At 36.2% G+C, this 18,365-nt stretch overlaps 1 protein-coding gene across 50 annotated transcripts in view; it reads left to right on the forward strand.

The window, feature by feature from the left end:
* ANK2 (ankyrin 2) overlaps window positions 1-18,365 on the forward strand; it is a 698,346-nt gene that overhangs the window by 606,727 nt on the left and 73,254 nt on the right. For all 50 annotated transcript variants that reach the window (XM_058436645.1, XM_058436660.1, XM_058436662.1 and 47 more), the window contains 3 exons: window positions 219-317; window positions 1,243-1,341; window positions 10,605-10,677. In XM_058436645.1, coding sequence (XP_058292628.1) covers window positions 219-317; window positions 1,243-1,341; window positions 10,605-10,677 — 271 coding nt within the window. The remainder of the gene's footprint in view (window positions 1-218; window positions 318-1,242; window positions 1,342-10,604; window positions 10,678-18,365) is intronic.

Below are 18,365 nucleotides of genomic sequence, written 5' to 3' on the forward strand. Positions count from 1 at the left end.
ATCTTGTTTCATCAGCTGGTTTCTTCTCTTATCTTAGCAGACCATAAGGTGTGAGGGAGTGTTTGCTGCTGAGAAATGGGTTGCTGATAATCTTGGGCTCCAAATAAAGCATCCGTGATGGTTTTGTTGTAAATAAGACTATTCAAAATGAAGGCTAACCTAATTTTCCTCTCCCTCTGCAAATCGGGTGCTGGGCCTGCCACCATTGTCCTCCACAGAACGGCTACACGCCTTTGCACCAGGCCGCGCAGCAGGGTCACACGCACATCATCAACGTCCTGCTCCAGCATGGGGCCAAGCCCAACGCCACCACTGCGGTAAGACAAACGCCACTGCCCCTCACCACGCTTTCTTCTTTTTCCTGTCTTGCCCTGGTGGCTTCTTGTCTGAGCTGAGTGAGGTCAGATTCCTCCTCTTTAAATAAGCCCCCTGGACTCTGGAAAGCCCCAGATTTTTGGGCAGGCTTTCCAGAAGTCAGTGTGACTTCCCCAGAAGTGCTTGCCCTGGGAGGGAAAGCAGTCAGCCTGACTCTTTGGCTCACTCTGGAGACGGGGGCCCTCCGCTTGGGCTGCTGGAACGTGCTCTGCTTACAGCTGGCTCTCAGATGTGAGCACAGATTGACCCCCCCTCGCCTTCTTAAGGGAGCACAGTAAGGGAGCTGCTGGCTTAAACAAAGCTCATTGGGTTGTGGAGCCATTGAAATGTAAACTAAGCGGTGCAATTAAACGAACTGGGATCCCGAGTGGCCCGGGTTGGATGCAGCCTGAATTGCTTGCTTGTGTTATTTTGCTGCACAGTGAGCTTCTGCACAGCTGTAGCTAAATATGTTACCGTGTTCCCTATGGTAACATCTTACCTGCAGCAGATGGCCTGACTTCTGATGAGGGATAAGTGTACCTGGTACTTGCTAACAGGTTTTGGAGGCGTCATGAGGCACTTTCTTAAGCGCAATACGGTATTTGTAGAAGATACTTGACAACCTTAGGGTTAAAGCGTCAAGTGCTTCTTATTAAAAAGAGCAAGCAGATGCAAGCTTGTTGTGTTACCATGGTGACCTGGGCTACAGTCTGAAGAAGTTACAAAGACAGATTTAGACGTAATGGTAAAAACTAGTGATTTTCCTAAGCTGTGCCTTGTTTTGGAAGGAAATGCTGGCTCATGCAGAGCAGCGGGTGAGCTCATTGGCTCACATCGCAGTCCTCTCTCTTATTTCTCACTCTCTCTCTTTCACTCTCTCTTCAGAATGGCAACACTGCCTTGGCGATTGCTAAGCGTCTGGGCTACATCTCCGTGGTCGACACCCTGAAGGTTGTGACCGAGGAGGTCACCACCACCACCACAGTGAGTATAAGTGACTGGTTAGCTTCAGCCCTGTTATCTTCGTTTTCAAACTAAATACATATACAGTACTTTTTCACTCACAAGATGTTTGGGGCTTTTAGTTTTGAACTTCTTTTTGTTGAATGGATTGTAGCACATACATAGGCATATGCAGAAGTAAATGAATTCACACAAGGAATACAGGGCTTCGGCTTCCTTTACTCAGCATCTATCCCTATAAAATGTGTGAATATAGTTTTTTTTATTTAATTCCTTTTTCTGTGACTGGCTTCTTATTTTCTGGCTCCTCTGCCCTTTTCCTTTAGTTATGTGTGACACCTACCGCTGGCAAAGCGGTAACACACTCCACTGCAAACTTATCTTAGCCAGGAGGTCAGGCCAGCCTCTGGAAAGACCCTTCTCCTCCCAACACTGTGCTCATGACTGGATCAAATGGACTCCCAGTGAGAGCAATTCATCCTTACTTTGCGTCTTATTTCTGATTATTATTTTTTAATTCGAAAAGAGAATTCCTTGTGCTTACTAGGTAAATTGTGCCTGTATTGTGAGAAAGTATATTTTTAAATTTTTTTATTTTCTCTGTTTTGAATACAACTGCTGACTCTTCATGACAAATCAGTGATTATCACTGGCCTTTGCTAGAGAAACTCTAGAAGAGTAAAGACCATGATAATATTGAGTCCTAATGCTCCTGTACAATTCAGTGGGAGCAAAGTTTAAAGGAGGCCTCCTGAGAGGGGGCTCCTACCTGAAAGTGGAAGTGCTATTATATTTGCATTTATTCATTCACTAACTTTCTACTTTAAGCATGGATTAGAGAATGGCTCTTTAATTTATCTTCGTAAGTAGAAAAGTAGAAGAACAGTACAACATGAGAAGCTTTTCAAAGACAATAAAACCACAAATGAACAAAGAAAGAATTCTGAAGGAGGTTCTAGTAAATGCTCCAAACTAAAAATGCATACAGAGTTTGAAACGCTTGGTTTTTTTGACAGATGTGAGGAAAAAGAAAGGAATTTTGTTCTTCAGGCTGACAGTAAGTTCCTGTTGACATACATTGAAGTGATGGAATACAGTTGATTTAACGTGCAGTTTTAAGCAGAGTGGCCTATGATTTATTAATGAGCTGCAAGGACACAAACTGAATTTAGATGGGAGAGAATAGCACTGCTTGTTTTCTGAAGCAGAATCTTAAAACCTTTGGCCAGTTCACTGCAATATTTTTAAAGATTTAAAGTATAGCTTTAATAAATTATATAGGAGAAAAACAGGTCTTGTCACTGCCTAGCACCATACTTGTAGGTCACTATATTTAATGGCTTCTTCTTATTTTATGATTTCTTATACCAGGAAAATCTTCATATTAAGGGCCTACACATATATGCCACTTCATGTGATATCTTTAAAACAAGGTGTACGTCACAACACATGAAGCCTTTAGTGGCAAGATTGGCCAAGCACACCTGTTTTGCCATTAGAAGTCATATTTTCTCTCAACTTTTTACCTTTTCCCTGTTCTGGGAATAATATATGTTTATTTTACCAAGTTATCACTAGATGGCAAGCTTGTATCTCTTGCTATCTTGTACCTACTTTGCTTCCATTCATTTCATTAACTGATTTATTCCTTCATTATTTATTGGACATAGAATATGTGCTAAGTTCTGTGCCAAGTGCTGAAGAATTATCGGTGGTGAAAACATTGCTCCTCCCCACCAGCAACTTCAGTGTCATGAGAGTAGAGAATAAGACTCAGGCTTGGTGAGAAAATAAATTCATATTTTACTCAACAAAACTATGGAACTTGTATGTCTGGTTTCAAAGAGATCTCAGGTTTATAGATATTACTCAGGTGAATGACTTCAAAGATCTCTATTTAAAAAGAAGAGCAAATAAGCATTCTCTGGTTTGTCTCTAAATACTGTAATTGCTGTCTCTAAATAAGTTCTCAGTGTCCTTGTCAGAAATCAGATACAAGATCATCTGTCTACCACATCTAGCTCTGGAAAAGATGGGATGAAAATTCCTTTTAGAACCCTCTGTGAGCTTTTTTTCTTTTCTGGTAACTATTATTCTCTACATTCCGTAGCTGAGCATTGCTCCATCAAAAGTCGCTATACTTAGAATTCAAGTTTCTAGGTGAAAAGCCAATAAAAATAGAAAACATAACAGCATTTCTGCTTTCAGTTAGGACACTAAGAAATCATTGTCCACATGAACTAAACAAGTATCTCTGTTATCTAAATGGATAGTTTTAGTGGTTACAGGTTTCGATGCTGGTCTCTCTTCACTGTCTGCTGCTCTTTGAACTGGTTTCTCTTATAATTGTGAGCTTAATTGTTGTGTGAAATGGAATTTTGGGGTAAGGAATGGAAGAATAGACTTATTCTCATGTATTCTGGGAGTCTTCTTACAATAAACTTCCTCTCTTTGGAAAGAGATTTTCAATCATTCTTTTCCCACATAATATTTTTTCCACATAATGTATTGTTAATGATATTAAAAGCAGTAATATTTAAGTTTAAAAATATGTAAGGCATTGAGGGAAGATCTAAGCTTCAAATTTAGGTTGTCGAGTTTTAAAGCCCATGTTCTTAACCTCTCTGATATAACTGACTTTGGTTTTGCTGAAAATAGCTTAATAGGAATTTTGTGAAGAAACTGTTTTCACCTAATTTTCAACAAAAAGAAAAACCACTTAAATAGTGCTCTTTATTGATTTTTGTGGGAGTGTGATATTCAATATCATTTTCTAAAATCTACAGTCACTAAAAATAATTTGAAACTACTGATGATAGCACAATAGACAACTTAATAGTTAAGTAAAATTAATAAAAGTTAATGTTATTACCACTTAAATGCAACAGTTGCATTACACCTGCACAACTGACATATTAATTTAACATGAATTGGATTTGTATGATGTGCCATATAAGCAACCATGTAGTCCTTTTGATCAAAGAAAGTTTCCTTTCCTATTCTTCCTTTTGAGTTCTTTACCCCAAAGTATGAATAAAGTCATTGTGTAGAGACCAGAATACGGCAGTAGTTCGTAAAGGAAAAACCACTTCTGTAGAAACTTCTGAGACATTTTGGAATCGTGGTTTGTTTCCTTAACCTTTGTTTTTCTAACTTTACTTTGTGAGATAGAGCAGGGAACATGAGACATTTTAGCATTCTCCTGGGATTACAATCACTATATGTTTGCCAGAATGGATATCAGAATGGTAGAGACACATTTCTGGTGACAGAAGCCAACAAGCCCAATCCACTAATGCAGCTTGGAAGAACTGTGACATATGACTCATCCTTCCACTAATTGATCAACCATCATCAATTATTTCTATTATTTGTATAATCTTGAAGTGATTGTGTTTTATGTTGCATATAATTGGTATGCAGACCATAAATTACTGAATAAATTAGTAAAATAAAAAATATTATATTATTACTTGAACATTAGGGAATAGTTCAGTAAACTACAGAAAATGTGAATATTCTAAGTCCTAAATCTTACCTGATGCCATAAGTCAGTTAACATGAAAATCAGGGGAGGAGGGGATAAAGAGGAGTTGTCTAATGGGTACAAAAATACAGTTAGATAGAAGGAGTAAGATCTAGTGTTAGGCAGCACAACAGGCTAACTATAGTTAACTAAAATGTATATTTCAACATAACTAGAGAAGTGGATTTGGAATGTCACCAACTCAAAGAAATGATAAATGTTTGAGGTGATGGATATCCCAATTACCCTGATTTGATCATTATACTTATGTTTATATCAAAATATCACTTGTACCCCGTAAGTATGTACAACTATGTATCCATAAAAATTTAAAAATTTTAAAAATAGCCATAAAAATGGCAATACAATAAATACTTGTAAAGTCATTTGACACCTTTTGAGGTAGAGCCAAGATCTTTTCTTTAAATATAGGCCCATCGATTAGAAATTAAATTGCCATTCTTGCACAAACAATATCAATACATATTATATTATGTGTATATATGCTATAATATGTATATTTATATGATATTTGTACGTTCTGTATACTTTCCTTTTCTTTCTTTTTTTTTGAGACAAGATCTCACGCTGTTGCCCAGGCTGGAGTGTAGTGGTGCTATCACGGTTCACTGCAGCTCAGGTGATCCTCCCACCTCAGCTTCCAGAGTAACAGGGACTACTCGGGAGTAGTAGGTGGGCAGGTGCCACCACTCATGGCTAATTTTTGTATTGTTTTGTAGAGACGGGGTTTTGCCATGTTGTCCAGGCTGGTCTCAAATGATCCACCTGCCTTGGCCTCGCAAAATGCTAGGATTATAGGCATAAGCCCCCGCTGTGTATTTTCTTAAAAAGACATACTTTAGTGCAGAATCTTTTTAAACTTTTGACATGTTTTTTCAACCTGTTATAATTGTCTCAATTACATCTAATTGGGTATTACTTTCAGTGACTCACCTTTGTTAGGACTTTAAAAAACATCTACCCTAGTTTTTCTAGGAAAAAAACAGTATTTACATAATATTTAATTTAGTTATTAAAGTTATATTAATATGTATGATTGGTGTAAGTATGTTTAGAAACAAGTTTAGCTTGAACTCTACTGATGGAAGCTATGGATGTGGGCATTAAAAGGTGGCATCAGAACCAAGATCACTCAGTATGCTGTGGTGGCTTAGTGATTATGTGGTATAAATGCAATTGTTGACCACGAGGATTGACTGAGTGAGGGTTGGCTAAGTGAAGATCAGTTAAACACACAGTTTCTTTTGCATAGAACAAATCAGATACTGACTACTATTTGTAAAGCAGAATGTTAAGAACTCCTACTTTATTTTCTGCATTTTTCATATCATGATTAACAATATAAATTCATTATTAAATCTCTCTTCCGTCTATTATATACTATTTCTTTTGCCATATTATCCGATTTAATTATATCCCATTAAACTTGTACTTAGTATCCTACTCATTTTAACTTTTAAAGTAGTTTCTAATCTTGACCATAGTATCTTGGGTTCTGTAGCAGAAAGAGATGTCCATGATCATTTCACTATAGCCTTGTTCTCTATGTACTATTCAGAGGTAGTTGCATAAAACCATGTTTACATTTAAATAATCAAGTTTTCAAAGGACATTTTGTTTAAAAGGAAAATATGTATTCATTTCTTGTTACATTATACATATGTAGGACTACTTATTTGCCATCCATTCAACAAATATTTACTGATGGCCTTCTAAAGGTCAAATACCTTCTCATGTATAAATGATATTATATTTGCCACATTGCATATTGGGGCCATTTTTAATATCTATAAGGAAAAATATCCATGACCAATATGATCACAGTGTATTACTTTTTCTGTTGCCACATATATTTGCTGATAATTCTGATAGCATTCAGTGACCAAACTGAAGTAAATTATTGTTTCCACTCTTACAAGTACAAAGAAAATATAGTCCCATTATCAGCACCTGAAAATAGAAACTGAGACTACCAGGCAATGAAACTTAATCATTTAAAAAGTATCTCCAACAATAATTTTCAAACAGAGAATCATCTCCTTATTGAAATGTTTACTACGAAGGACAAATACTCTAAAACATTTCTGCAAAAATTAACTTTCTAATACAGTCTAATATAGTAGACGTCCTTTCACATTTTTAAATATTCCCAAAAAGTTGAATAAAGGTCAGCCACGGTAGCTCACATCTGTAATACCAGCACCTTGGGAGGCCGAGGTAGGTGGATCACCTGAGGTCAAGGATCAGCCTGGCTAACACGGTGAAGCCACATCTCTACTACAAATACAAAAATGAGCCATGCGTGGTGGTGCACACCTGTAATCCCAGCTATTCGGGAGGCTGAGGCAGGAGAATCGCTTGAACCTGGGAGGGAGAGGTTGCAGTGAGCTGAGATCGTGCCATTGCACTCCAGCCTGGGCAACAAGAGTGAAATGACATCTCAAAAAAAAAAAAAAAAAAAAAGTTGAATAAGATGTCATAATAGGGTAGTCTTTGTTATATTTTAAATGCAAATCATTTTCCTGCAATTTATACACTTTCCCTAATACAGGAAAATGAATCTCAAATTGAGCTGCGCAATAAACCCACCTAAGGAACCTTTAAAAAGTACCCTGGTCCCTATTATAGCTGGGCCCAATCCCTATGGATTTTGATTTAATTGGTCCATGAAGGGACCCAAGCAACAATATTTTTTAAATTTTTCTCATAATTGCAATATGTAGCTATAGTTGAATACCACTGATACAGAACATGGACTATAATTTATTGGTGTTAAATTTCTAAATTAAAATTTATAATATTAAAATAATAATCAAATTGTATATTATAATAGTCTTTTTGAGTTTGTTCATTCAACAAATATTTATCAACCACTACTATTCTCCAGATTTTTGGATGGATACTTTTGTTTTTCCTGCAGCATTTAGTTTGCTTTCAGTGAATAAGACACTGAATAAAACTATTTAGACATCACTAGAAATACGCAGGCAAGCTGAATTTACAATCCTTGTCTCCAACTGTGCCTTCATGTGAGTAGCAGGAGACTTTCTTTACTTTCTCTGTTTCTTCCTGTCTTTTAACTAAAATTCCATCGAAAGACAATCCATTTCATCATGATATGGATTTTGAATTTATTTTTTGCATAATTTAGTATTAACAAGCTTTTGATATATGTTTGAAAAGCTCCTGCTATGTTTCAGGTGCTGTGGAAACAATCTTCCTCTTAAATGACTCACATCTCATGTGGAGGCAGATAAGCAGAGAGGGCACACACAGTGCATAGTGCATAACACAGCACACACGATGCTCTAGGAGTACATAGCAGCAGATAAACACAGTTAAACAAAGACATTCACTGGGGAGGATCAGGGAATGTTTCTCCAAGAAAGTCACATCTAACCTGAGCCAAGAGAAGAGGGGAAAGAAGATTTCTGGTAAATGAGAGAATATGTGGAAAAACTCAGAGGCATGAGAGAACATGACCTGTCAAAATAAAGGCAGCTCAACACAATCGTAGCATGGAATGAGAGATGAGGCCTTGCTACCTCTCCCACTTTACTGAATCACAGGGTTCTTCTGAGCCAGTTTAATCAGTTTTCTGAAGAAAACAAAGAGCCACCGAAAAGCTCATGCAGTATCACATTATGATCACACAGATCTTATATATGTATATAGTCAGAGTTGCTCAGTGGAATTTGCTTAACCAGTTGAATTTCTTTGTAAATATATTTGAAGTTATCTACTGCTTTTGGAAAGAAAATAATTTTGATTTAAGTGGTCCATGATGGGACCCAAGCAACAATATTTTTTAAATTTTTCTAATAATTGCAATATGTAGCTATAGTTGAATACCACTGATACAGAACATGGACTATAATTTATTGGTGTTAAATTTCTAAATTAAAATTTATAATATTAAAATAATAATCAAATTGTATATTATAATAGTCTTTTTGAGTCTGTTCATTCAACAAATATTTATCAACCACTACTATTCTCCAGATTTTTGGATGGTTCATTATAGCCTTTCAAACAATTATCTAACATCTAGGTCAAAGCCTAAAAAACTAGACAATCTATTTTTTGTACTTTGGTAGCTTTAGTTGAAGATGTTACTCCTATGTCAAGGGATTCATTTTTTTTTTAAGTTTCCATGACAATGTCAATTGATGCCCTTAATGTATTTTCACTACAGAAACTGAAGGTTTGAATTTGAGACTCAATAGTCTTTAGGTGATGCTCAAAATAATGAGATTTGGATTTTTATGTTTTTGGGGTACACATATCTTTATTTATTTTAGTTGGCAAATAAAAATTGTACATAGTTATGGTATACAACACGATGTTTTGATACACACACACACACACACACACACACACACATTGTGGAATGGCTAAATCAAGCTTATTAACATATCTATTACCTCCACATACATATCCTTTTTTTTTGTGATGAGCCCACTTAAAATCTACTCTCAGCAATTTTCAAGTATATACTACATTGTTATTAACTATAGTCTCCATGTTTTACAATAAATCTCTTGAATGTATTTCTCCTGTCTAACTAAAATTTTGTATCTTTTAACCAACATCTCCCGAATGCTCCTCCCCCTTCCTTCTCCAACACCTGGTCACCACCAGGTGTCTATTCTGTGCTTCTATGAGTTTTTTAGATTCCATATATAAGTGAAATTATGCAGTATTTGTCTCTATGTCTGGCTTATTTCTGTTATTTTGAAAAATCACTGGTATATCTCATGTCTAAAATAGTGCCAAGCATGCAGTAGACATTCAAAATTTTCCTTGAGTGCATGAATGATTATAAAAAGTCCAGAGGCTCTTCACTTTTAAGATGCATTTAATACTGAGTTACAATAATCATAATAAATTATGCTAGCTAATATTTATGGAGTGCCAACATATGCCAAGCACTATTTTTAGAGCTCTTGCATATATTACATCATTTAATCTTCACAACCATGTTATGAAGTACTTTTCTATCCTTTATTTATAGTTGAGGAAATTGAGGCACAGATAGGTTAGGGGACTTGTTAAGGCCTTATAGGTAATAAGTGATGAAGTTAGAATTTGAACCCAGGCAGCTAGACTCAGATCCTTGTCTCTTAACCTTACCCTGTACATGAGGAATGAAAGGCAGTGGATTGACAACCTTGGAGATCTATTGCATAAGGCAAATAAGCAACAAACCAGAACTGTAGCCCAGTGAAATATTAAAGAGATGATTTGATTCTCTGATCCCAGAAGAGATGTGTCATATTTTCTGCCCAAATAGTTTATATCTTTCACATTATTTACAGCTTCTTTTCTAATGGCTTTGCTTTTAATACATTGCATATGTTCATTGCTTCTTTTTAAAGCTTTTCTGGAAACGTCGCTTAGTTCATTTTAGGGAAGCTTTGAAAACATCAATCTGCTTTCTCACTACAACTAATTATTATTCATAATACCATTGCTAAAGAATTTATTTTTCAAATGAGAACTCAAAATAATAAACTGTCTCTTGTACAACTTCTCTGGCATAAATGATCATTTATCTTCAAAAAGAACAAATGAGTTTTCATGAAAGCAAATTTCCAAAATATACACGTGAGAAAGATGCCGTAGTCATGGCTCGATGGCTTGCTGCTGCTGTTGAGTGTGGCCTCCTATGTGATGCTTTTCATCTTTGGTTTACTTTTGGTTTCAACTTGAACATTAATGATTTTTGTTTTTCCAGACTATTACAGAAAAACACAAACTAAATGTTCCTGAGACGATGACTGAGGTTCTTGATGTTTCTGATGAAGAGGGTAAGACTTCTATTCAATCTTCTATGATATCTGTCATGTTCTTACACAAGGGCAAATCACTCTTTTTTTCAGAGACCAAGCTGGTTATGTGGATGACAGAATCTTAACATTTAAAGTCACATTTTCACCTTTGTTTCAATACATTTACTTTTGCCATGGCAGCGGGGGCCAAGGGGCAGTTCTGATTAGTATATTTTTTTCTGGTATTATTTCTTTTTCCTAGCATTATAATTAATGGCTATTAAATAATATGACTGGAAAAGGGGAAAAACTGGAAACTGGCCATGTGTTAAAATAGCTATATAATAACACAATTGTTATTAAAATATGTTTGAATTATGTTAAAAAATCTTTTTTTATTCAAATGCCTTTAAGTAAAGACTTTAAAGTATACTCCATCAATAAGTGTTCTTCAATTGCGAAATCTCTGTATTCTGGTTGGTTCATATGTACAGAATATATTTTAAGCCCAGAGGAAAAGAGCCTTATAGAAGTTTTAAAAATAGTATGGCAGGAAGTAGTACAAATACCACAGAAGTATGTATTATTTAAGTCGGAAAATATCCCCCCTATAATTTCAGAGTTGATGAAAAATGATCTCAGGCAATGGCTTCCTAAGTCCTGGGAAGCCTGCTTTCCAAAAAGGAGCAGTGGGGACTGCCTGGAGTGGGTGTGTGACATTGGGCTAGAGCTGGAGATGGGCCAGCTGGAGGGTATCCGGCTCCCTATCTCTGCTTCAACTAGAGTAGCTGACTTTTCTTCATTTTGTATTTTGAACTTCCATGTAATATTCCACTTGGATAAAAAAAAGTGCTACTAAAAAATCATGAAAGCAGCATATAAAATTTGCAAGTATTTCTTTATGAGAAGATAGAAAAGAGAAAGAAAAAAAATCACGCAACCAAGTTTCAATAGTGCAGCTCTTGGTCCAATGAACATGATTGAAAAATTACCACCATATATGTACATGAAAATGTATGTTTGAAAAATTATTGCTATTAAGAATGGCACTAGGTTTAATACTCATTGCTTTTACAGAGAAATATTAAAGATGTTTCTTTAGGTTCTTCAAGATAAAATCATAAGATAAAACTTTACATTGAGATGTCCTTATTTAGAACCAACTTGTTGAATCACCTATTAGTAATAGGTATTGAGTTTTCTCAGCTTTTATAAAAATTTATGACAAGAATGAACAAATGTTGGATCAATGTATTATTCTGAGTAAATTCAAAGGTATTCCCAAGGCCAGCAGTTCCAAATATTTAGTATAATTTTGTGTTCTATCTTAATACTTGCCAACTAGTTCTCAGAATTCCTATATGCATATCATATTTTGTTTTGTGGGATCATCTTTATTATCTTTACTTGTATGTTGAACAGCTCTTAAACAGTTTGGTGACCACTTTATTGATGGGGAGGCACTTAGTGATTCAGGTACCCTTAGAGGATATTTTTGGAGTGAAAGCTTTTCTTTGCTTTTGATTTTTCTTAACTGGATAGAACAACTTGCTTAAATCTGTGTGCCTAATACTAATCTGTTTCTTTTGAAATAGCATGTGTAATATGAGTGGAATTGTATATGTGTGCATTTGAGTGTGTGGATTTTATTAACTTAGAAGCCTAAAGTCATGAATTGTTTGTACTGTTAATGATTTTGCAACTATTATTGAGAACTGTTAACATAATTATATAATCTAATGAACATTATATAAATATTTTTCCATAACTAATATCTTTTCTTAGAATATTAATTTAGAGAAAAGTAACTCTTTTGTTAGTTGACGTTGAGCTAGCGTGAACATGATAATAACTAAGTTAGACTGCTTGAAATGAATGCAGTTTTTATCACCCCCTTGGTTGATGATATATTTTAGGTGTGATTAAAAATATATTAATAGTTATGTGATTTTTAATATAGCGAAGAATAGAAATAAAGTAACATTTAAAAATGATTTCGGGTGAATTTGGCATATAAGGAAAAATGAATAATGTAAGATATTTTATCTAGTAAGAAGTTTCCAAAGTACACGTGATACCACTTTAAGCAACTCTATTACATGAAAATTTAAATTTATAAATCAGATAAGTTGAATAGTGATTATTTAATTTAAAAATAGCCATTTATTTACAAAATAATTGCTGGAGAATTCCATTAGTTAATACATTTCAAGTATTTAATATTGAGTTTATAAAAGAAATTTATAAAAAATAGCCTCTCAGATCTGCCTATTGCATTAAATAAGTTATAACAATCTGTACTTTCATTATTAAAAATGTTATATATTAAATATTACTGGTGATAAGAACTCTTGGTTTGTGAAGAATATTGGTGAATGACCAAGATTATCTTTTGTGGTAAGAGAAGTCCATTTTTAGAAATAGCCAAAACTTAATAATATTTCTTTCCCAGAAGAAAATTCAAGTTGAATAATTTTCACGTAAAGGGTCTATTTGAGTATTGATGAGTAACTTTTTCATGGAAAGAATTAGTGTGAAGGAAACTGGCTGGTTGACATTGCCAATGCCAACACTTTAATGTTTTGTGAGGTTAATATGTTTTTATGAAACCTGCTATCATCCACGTGGACACAATGCAGCCACATATATTTGAAAATTATTAGCTAATCCCTGTTTTCTCTACAGTCTATTGTTTTATTAGTAGTAATAGTGTATCGATACCCAAAAAGAGTATTCAAACTCTTGCCATTAAGAATGGCACTATGTTTAATACTAATAGCTTTTAAGGAGAAATATTAAGTATGTTTCTTTAGGTTCTTCAAGATAAAATCATAAGGTAAGACTTTACATTGAGATATCTTATCAGGCTAACTTGCTGTATACATATTAAAGTAATCCACAATATCCACTCATGAATCCAATTAACAAATAATGAATATGATGTTATTGTGTGGAAAGCTCTATAACTGATGCCACAGTGGAATCAAAGGTGAGCATGAGGCACGCCTTTAGGAAGCCTATATGGAGAAATAATGTATATATTAAAAGAAGTATAATGTAAGGCATTATGTTGTCACTTTTTCATATCCACTTGGGGAGATCAGGAGCTAGATATACCTAATACAGTCTCATGAACGTGCTAAGAGATGAGAGATTAATAATAGGGCACATATATTTTAGGGATTAGATAAGGAACAGTATGGGAAAGTCTTGAGATAGGAAAGTACAAGAGAGAGACACAGAGTAGCAGAATCCTCCAGTCATTCGGTCTGCTGACGCATAAAAACATACCAGGCTCAGTTGTGGACTGTTTGAATTCTTAACTGAAAAGTCTTGGAAACACGATACCTTAAAGATTTCAATTAATGACGAAAACATTTAAAACTGTTTTTACAAAGATTTAACCAGCAGTGGTACATAGAAGAAGTTTATTGAGAAGAACCTGGAAGGAAGCAGAAATCTAAGAAAAGAGAAAGCATTTACTAAATGTAATGCTAGGTACATGTTTCATTTAATCCTTATACCATCCCTGTGACACAGGCTGTGGATATCATTCCACATATATATATATATTTTTTCAGTTAAGGAAAGATTTATTTTTAGAGAACGAGGCCTAGAGACATTAAGTAGTTTGTTTAATAGCACGCAGCTATAAAGTGGTGGGTGTGGAATCAAAACCTAGTATGAAAACTATTGTAATGCCACAGCCATGATATAAATAACATCCTTCTGGAGGAATATGGCAGGGAAATGCAAGGAAAAGACAGAAATGGGAATTCAGTCTAAGAGAATTATAGCATCCAGATTTAACCAAAGATGTGAAGGAAATCGTCTAAGTCTTTGCAGGATCGTGAGTTGATCCCTGTCTTCACTGACTCGGCTTCCCAGCCATAAATGATGAGGTGGGGCTCAGAGATTTTGGCATCTGTATAACCAAAATGCTCATAGAAATGTGACTCATGTATGCCTTATTCTCATGGATTCATGAGTGGGTGGCTTGTGCATATATCTCTGCTAGTACTCTGGAATGACGTGTACTAGTAATCAAGAGAACCCCAGACTGGCTGAATGTTGGGATGAAATATAGAGGCGCCTTCTCCTTTGAAACACTTGCTTCTGTTGCGAACACTTAACACTTAGTGGGGCTCTTCATCTTGGGTTTTAGCCCTTTTTCCATGTCTCAGCAGGAATAATACTTGCTTGAGAGGGAGTGGGTTCTGTAACGTTTCAGAGAATCTCCTTGTCAGCATCATGAGGGGTTGTCAGAAAGGGGAGCCATTCCACTTTTTTTTTTTGAGACAGAGTCTTCCTCTGTTGCCCAGGCTGGAGTGCAGTGGTGTGATCTTAGCTCACTGCAACCTCCATCTCCCCGGTTCTCCTGCCTTTACCCCCACGAGTAGCTGTGACTACAGGTGTATGCCGCCATGCTAATTTCTGTATTTTTAGTAGAGACTGATTTTCACTATTTTGGCCAGGCTGCTCTCGAACTCCTGACCTCAGGCAATCCACCTGGCTTGGCCTCCCAAAGTGCTGGGATTACAGGCTTGAGCCACCGCATCCGGCCGCCATTCCACTTTAAGTTATTCCCATGCTATTGTCACCTGTGTCCTACAGGGGTTAAATATACCACTCACTGTCACTGAGGAATCTTGTGTTTTCTGGGTATCAAAACATCAATTGTACATAAAAAGCCTGCAGTACACTGATGCTTTACGGTTAGTAGAAAACATTTTTCATAAAATTGTTTGGAAACATTGGACAATAAAACAACAAGAAAAAGCCAAGTCATAAACCTGGGAATCATCGTTCTATTAAGTGAGTAAATAGGTAACAATCAGAAGGAAGTTATTCCAAGTATAGGAAATAATAAAGAAATTCATTTTAGGTTTGTTCTATAATGTAAAAACTAAGGGTTGCTTTTGGTTTTGTTTTGTTTTCACATTGAATAAGTAAGTTAAAAAAAGAAAGTATATAATGATTCTCTTAAAGCTGTCTGAGTTGTACAAAATTATTTCCAAGTCTAATGGCACTCTATTCAAACAAATAAGAGCTAAAGCTTTTAATCTGAATATTATTTTAAATCATCTTTTCTCCCCCCTTGGCTTGGGCAAGGAAGTAGTTGTGCTATTTGCTCATGTAGGGAATTTTCAAAGAGAAGCACATTGACAAGGGGAGGGGTAAAGAAGATGAGTTCTGCTGTGGACATGCTAAATCTGGGATGCTTATAGAAAATTTAGGTGGAGAAGTCCAGAATGCAATTGAAATATAGATGCAAAATTCATGAGAGGTCTGGGACCAATACAGATCTCTGTATAGTTAGTGGACCTCTAAGTTCATGTGATAATATGTGAAATAAGAAGAAAGGGCAGATGAAACTATCAACATTTAAGAGAAGTAGAGAGACAGGGAAGAAAGACTCAAAAATATAGGGGGAAGACCAGGAGAGATTTGTGTCAGAGAAATTAAGGAGAATAGTTTTCCAAAGAAGAAATCACTTCTCAGCCACTGATTAATTGCTGAAATTAGCAAGCATCTGCTTGACAAGTTTGTTAACAAACAGGAATCAGGGTGTGAAATAAAGAAGGTCCAAGAGTTTGGGAAAGAAGCTACCATATTTCAGAGATGGCAGAAATATGGATGTTTTATCCATAGAAGGGGAAAGACCTCCATAGAATCTGTAACAGAGGAGAGAAGGTTGAAGATGAAGGGCCTAGCAGACAAGGTATCTAGGAAGATGGGAGGGGATGAGGCTTTGGAGGCAGGGATGGGCCAGCTTTACACTAGCAGAAATATTCTCACCCACCATGGGAAGCAAGAATATGACTGTTATTTCAGGGGCTCATTAAATACATTTAAAGCTTTGATTTGTATGCAGAATTTTCCAGTTACAGACCAACGTTGGTAATTTTTTTCGAAGTGATTTTTTACATTCTGTTAATTTCTACTTGCATTCACTTTCCATCTTTCACTGCTGGTATGTATTACTGAATAGCATGATTTATATACAACTAACTGTCTTCGAGAGAAATTTTATATAGCACTGACAAGATTAGTCCCCAGAGAGGTGGCTTTCCAGCTAATGCCAACACTGGGATAGGATTTAGACACTGCTTTCAGAATTTAGGGACTTTGCTTCTTTGGGTCATTTCTCTCTGAGACATAATCAAGACATTGACTATATACCTAGGGCCACCATAGGTGTATATGAAAATGCTAAAAATTCACTTTAAGTAGCACTGAACCTAGCAGCTGCCTTAGGCAGATAGCATCATAACAAAACCATCAAAATGCACAAAATAAGGGAGAATGTAAAGGACATTCACTCATGAACTCAGTGTAATCAGAGGTGGTTTTTTGTTTGTTTGTTTGTTTTTTGTTTTTTTTGAGACAGGGTCTCACTCTGTTGCCCAGGTTGTAGTGCAGTGGTGCGATCATGGCTCACTGTAGCCTCGATTTCCTGGGCTCAAGCGATTCTCCCACTTCAGCCTCCCAAGTAGCTGGGAATACAGGCGCATGACACCATGACCTGCTGATTTTTAAAAATTTTTAGTAGAGATGAGGTCTAGGTGTTGCCCAGGCTGGTTTCAAACTTCTGAGCTCAAGCAATCCTCCTGCCTCAGCCTCCCAAAGTGCTGGGATTGCCGGTGTGAACCACTGTACCTGGCCAATCAGAGGTTTTAAATTTTTCTCTTGTCACCAGAGTCATAAAATTTTGATATATTTGATTAAAAATATACTGTTCAAATGTCTTTATCTTCTAATAAGATTCTATTCACACGAGAGAGGAAGGCTGGGTTCCTGTAGTTGATTTGCATGTTCTACCTGATCAAACGCTGTGTCTTGCTCCTTCAGATGTAGTCATTCCAGCCAGACTCTCTTCTTTTATCTTTACCTTTCTCACCTTTTCTTTCTTCACCCTTATAAAACTTCCTCACCCTACCAAGATGTAACAAGAGGGAAAGATAAATGGGAGAAATAAGAAAATTTGAAATGTAGGCCCCATTTTATTAGGGAGTTTTGTGGATTTTTAAGAACCAAGAAGTTAAAGCTTATTTTGAGTCGTATTTATTCCCTGTGACCATCTTGGCTGCTGAGAGACAGCGGTGAGAACTGGCAAATTAGGAGAAGCAAGATGAAATGCAAAAGCAAATAGACTCTGAGGAGGGACAGGATGCTCGAACCTGAGTAGTATTCAGAATTTGGTGCTGGAATTTGGGGAAGTACGGGAGGGGTAGAAGACTGGCGGAAAGAAAGAGTATATAAGCAGACTTTTTTTTTTTTTGAGATGAGTCTCACTCTGTCACCCCGGTTGGAGTGCAGTGGTGCAATCTCGGCTCACTGCAACCTTCACCTCCTGGGTTCAAGCAATTCTCCTGCCTCAGCCTCCCAAGTAGCTGGGATTACAGGCATGCACCACCACGCCCAGCTAATTTTTGTATTTTTAGTAGAAACGGGGTTTCACCATATTGGTCAGGCTGGTCTTGAACTCCTGACCTCAGGTGATCCACCTGCCTCAGCCTCCCAAAGGGTTGGGATTACAGGCGTGAGCCACTGCAGCCAGCCAATTTTTGGTTTTTAAATAATCTTTTTGGCTTTTTGCAAGGGATCCATAATATGCAGCTTGCACTGTGCTTGTATTATGTGACAGATTCTGTATTAAACTATCCCCTTCACCTTTTCATGAATAAGAATAGATGTAGTCTCCTGAAATGTTAATAAAACTCGTA

This window comes from Hylobates moloch, unplaced genomic scaffold (genome assembly GCF_009828535.3).
Source record: "Hylobates moloch isolate HMO894 unplaced genomic scaffold, HMol_V3 SCAFFOLD_3, whole genome shotgun sequence".
In the NCBI taxonomy this organism is placed as follows: Eukaryota; Metazoa; Chordata; class Mammalia; order Primates; family Hylobatidae; genus Hylobates; species Hylobates moloch.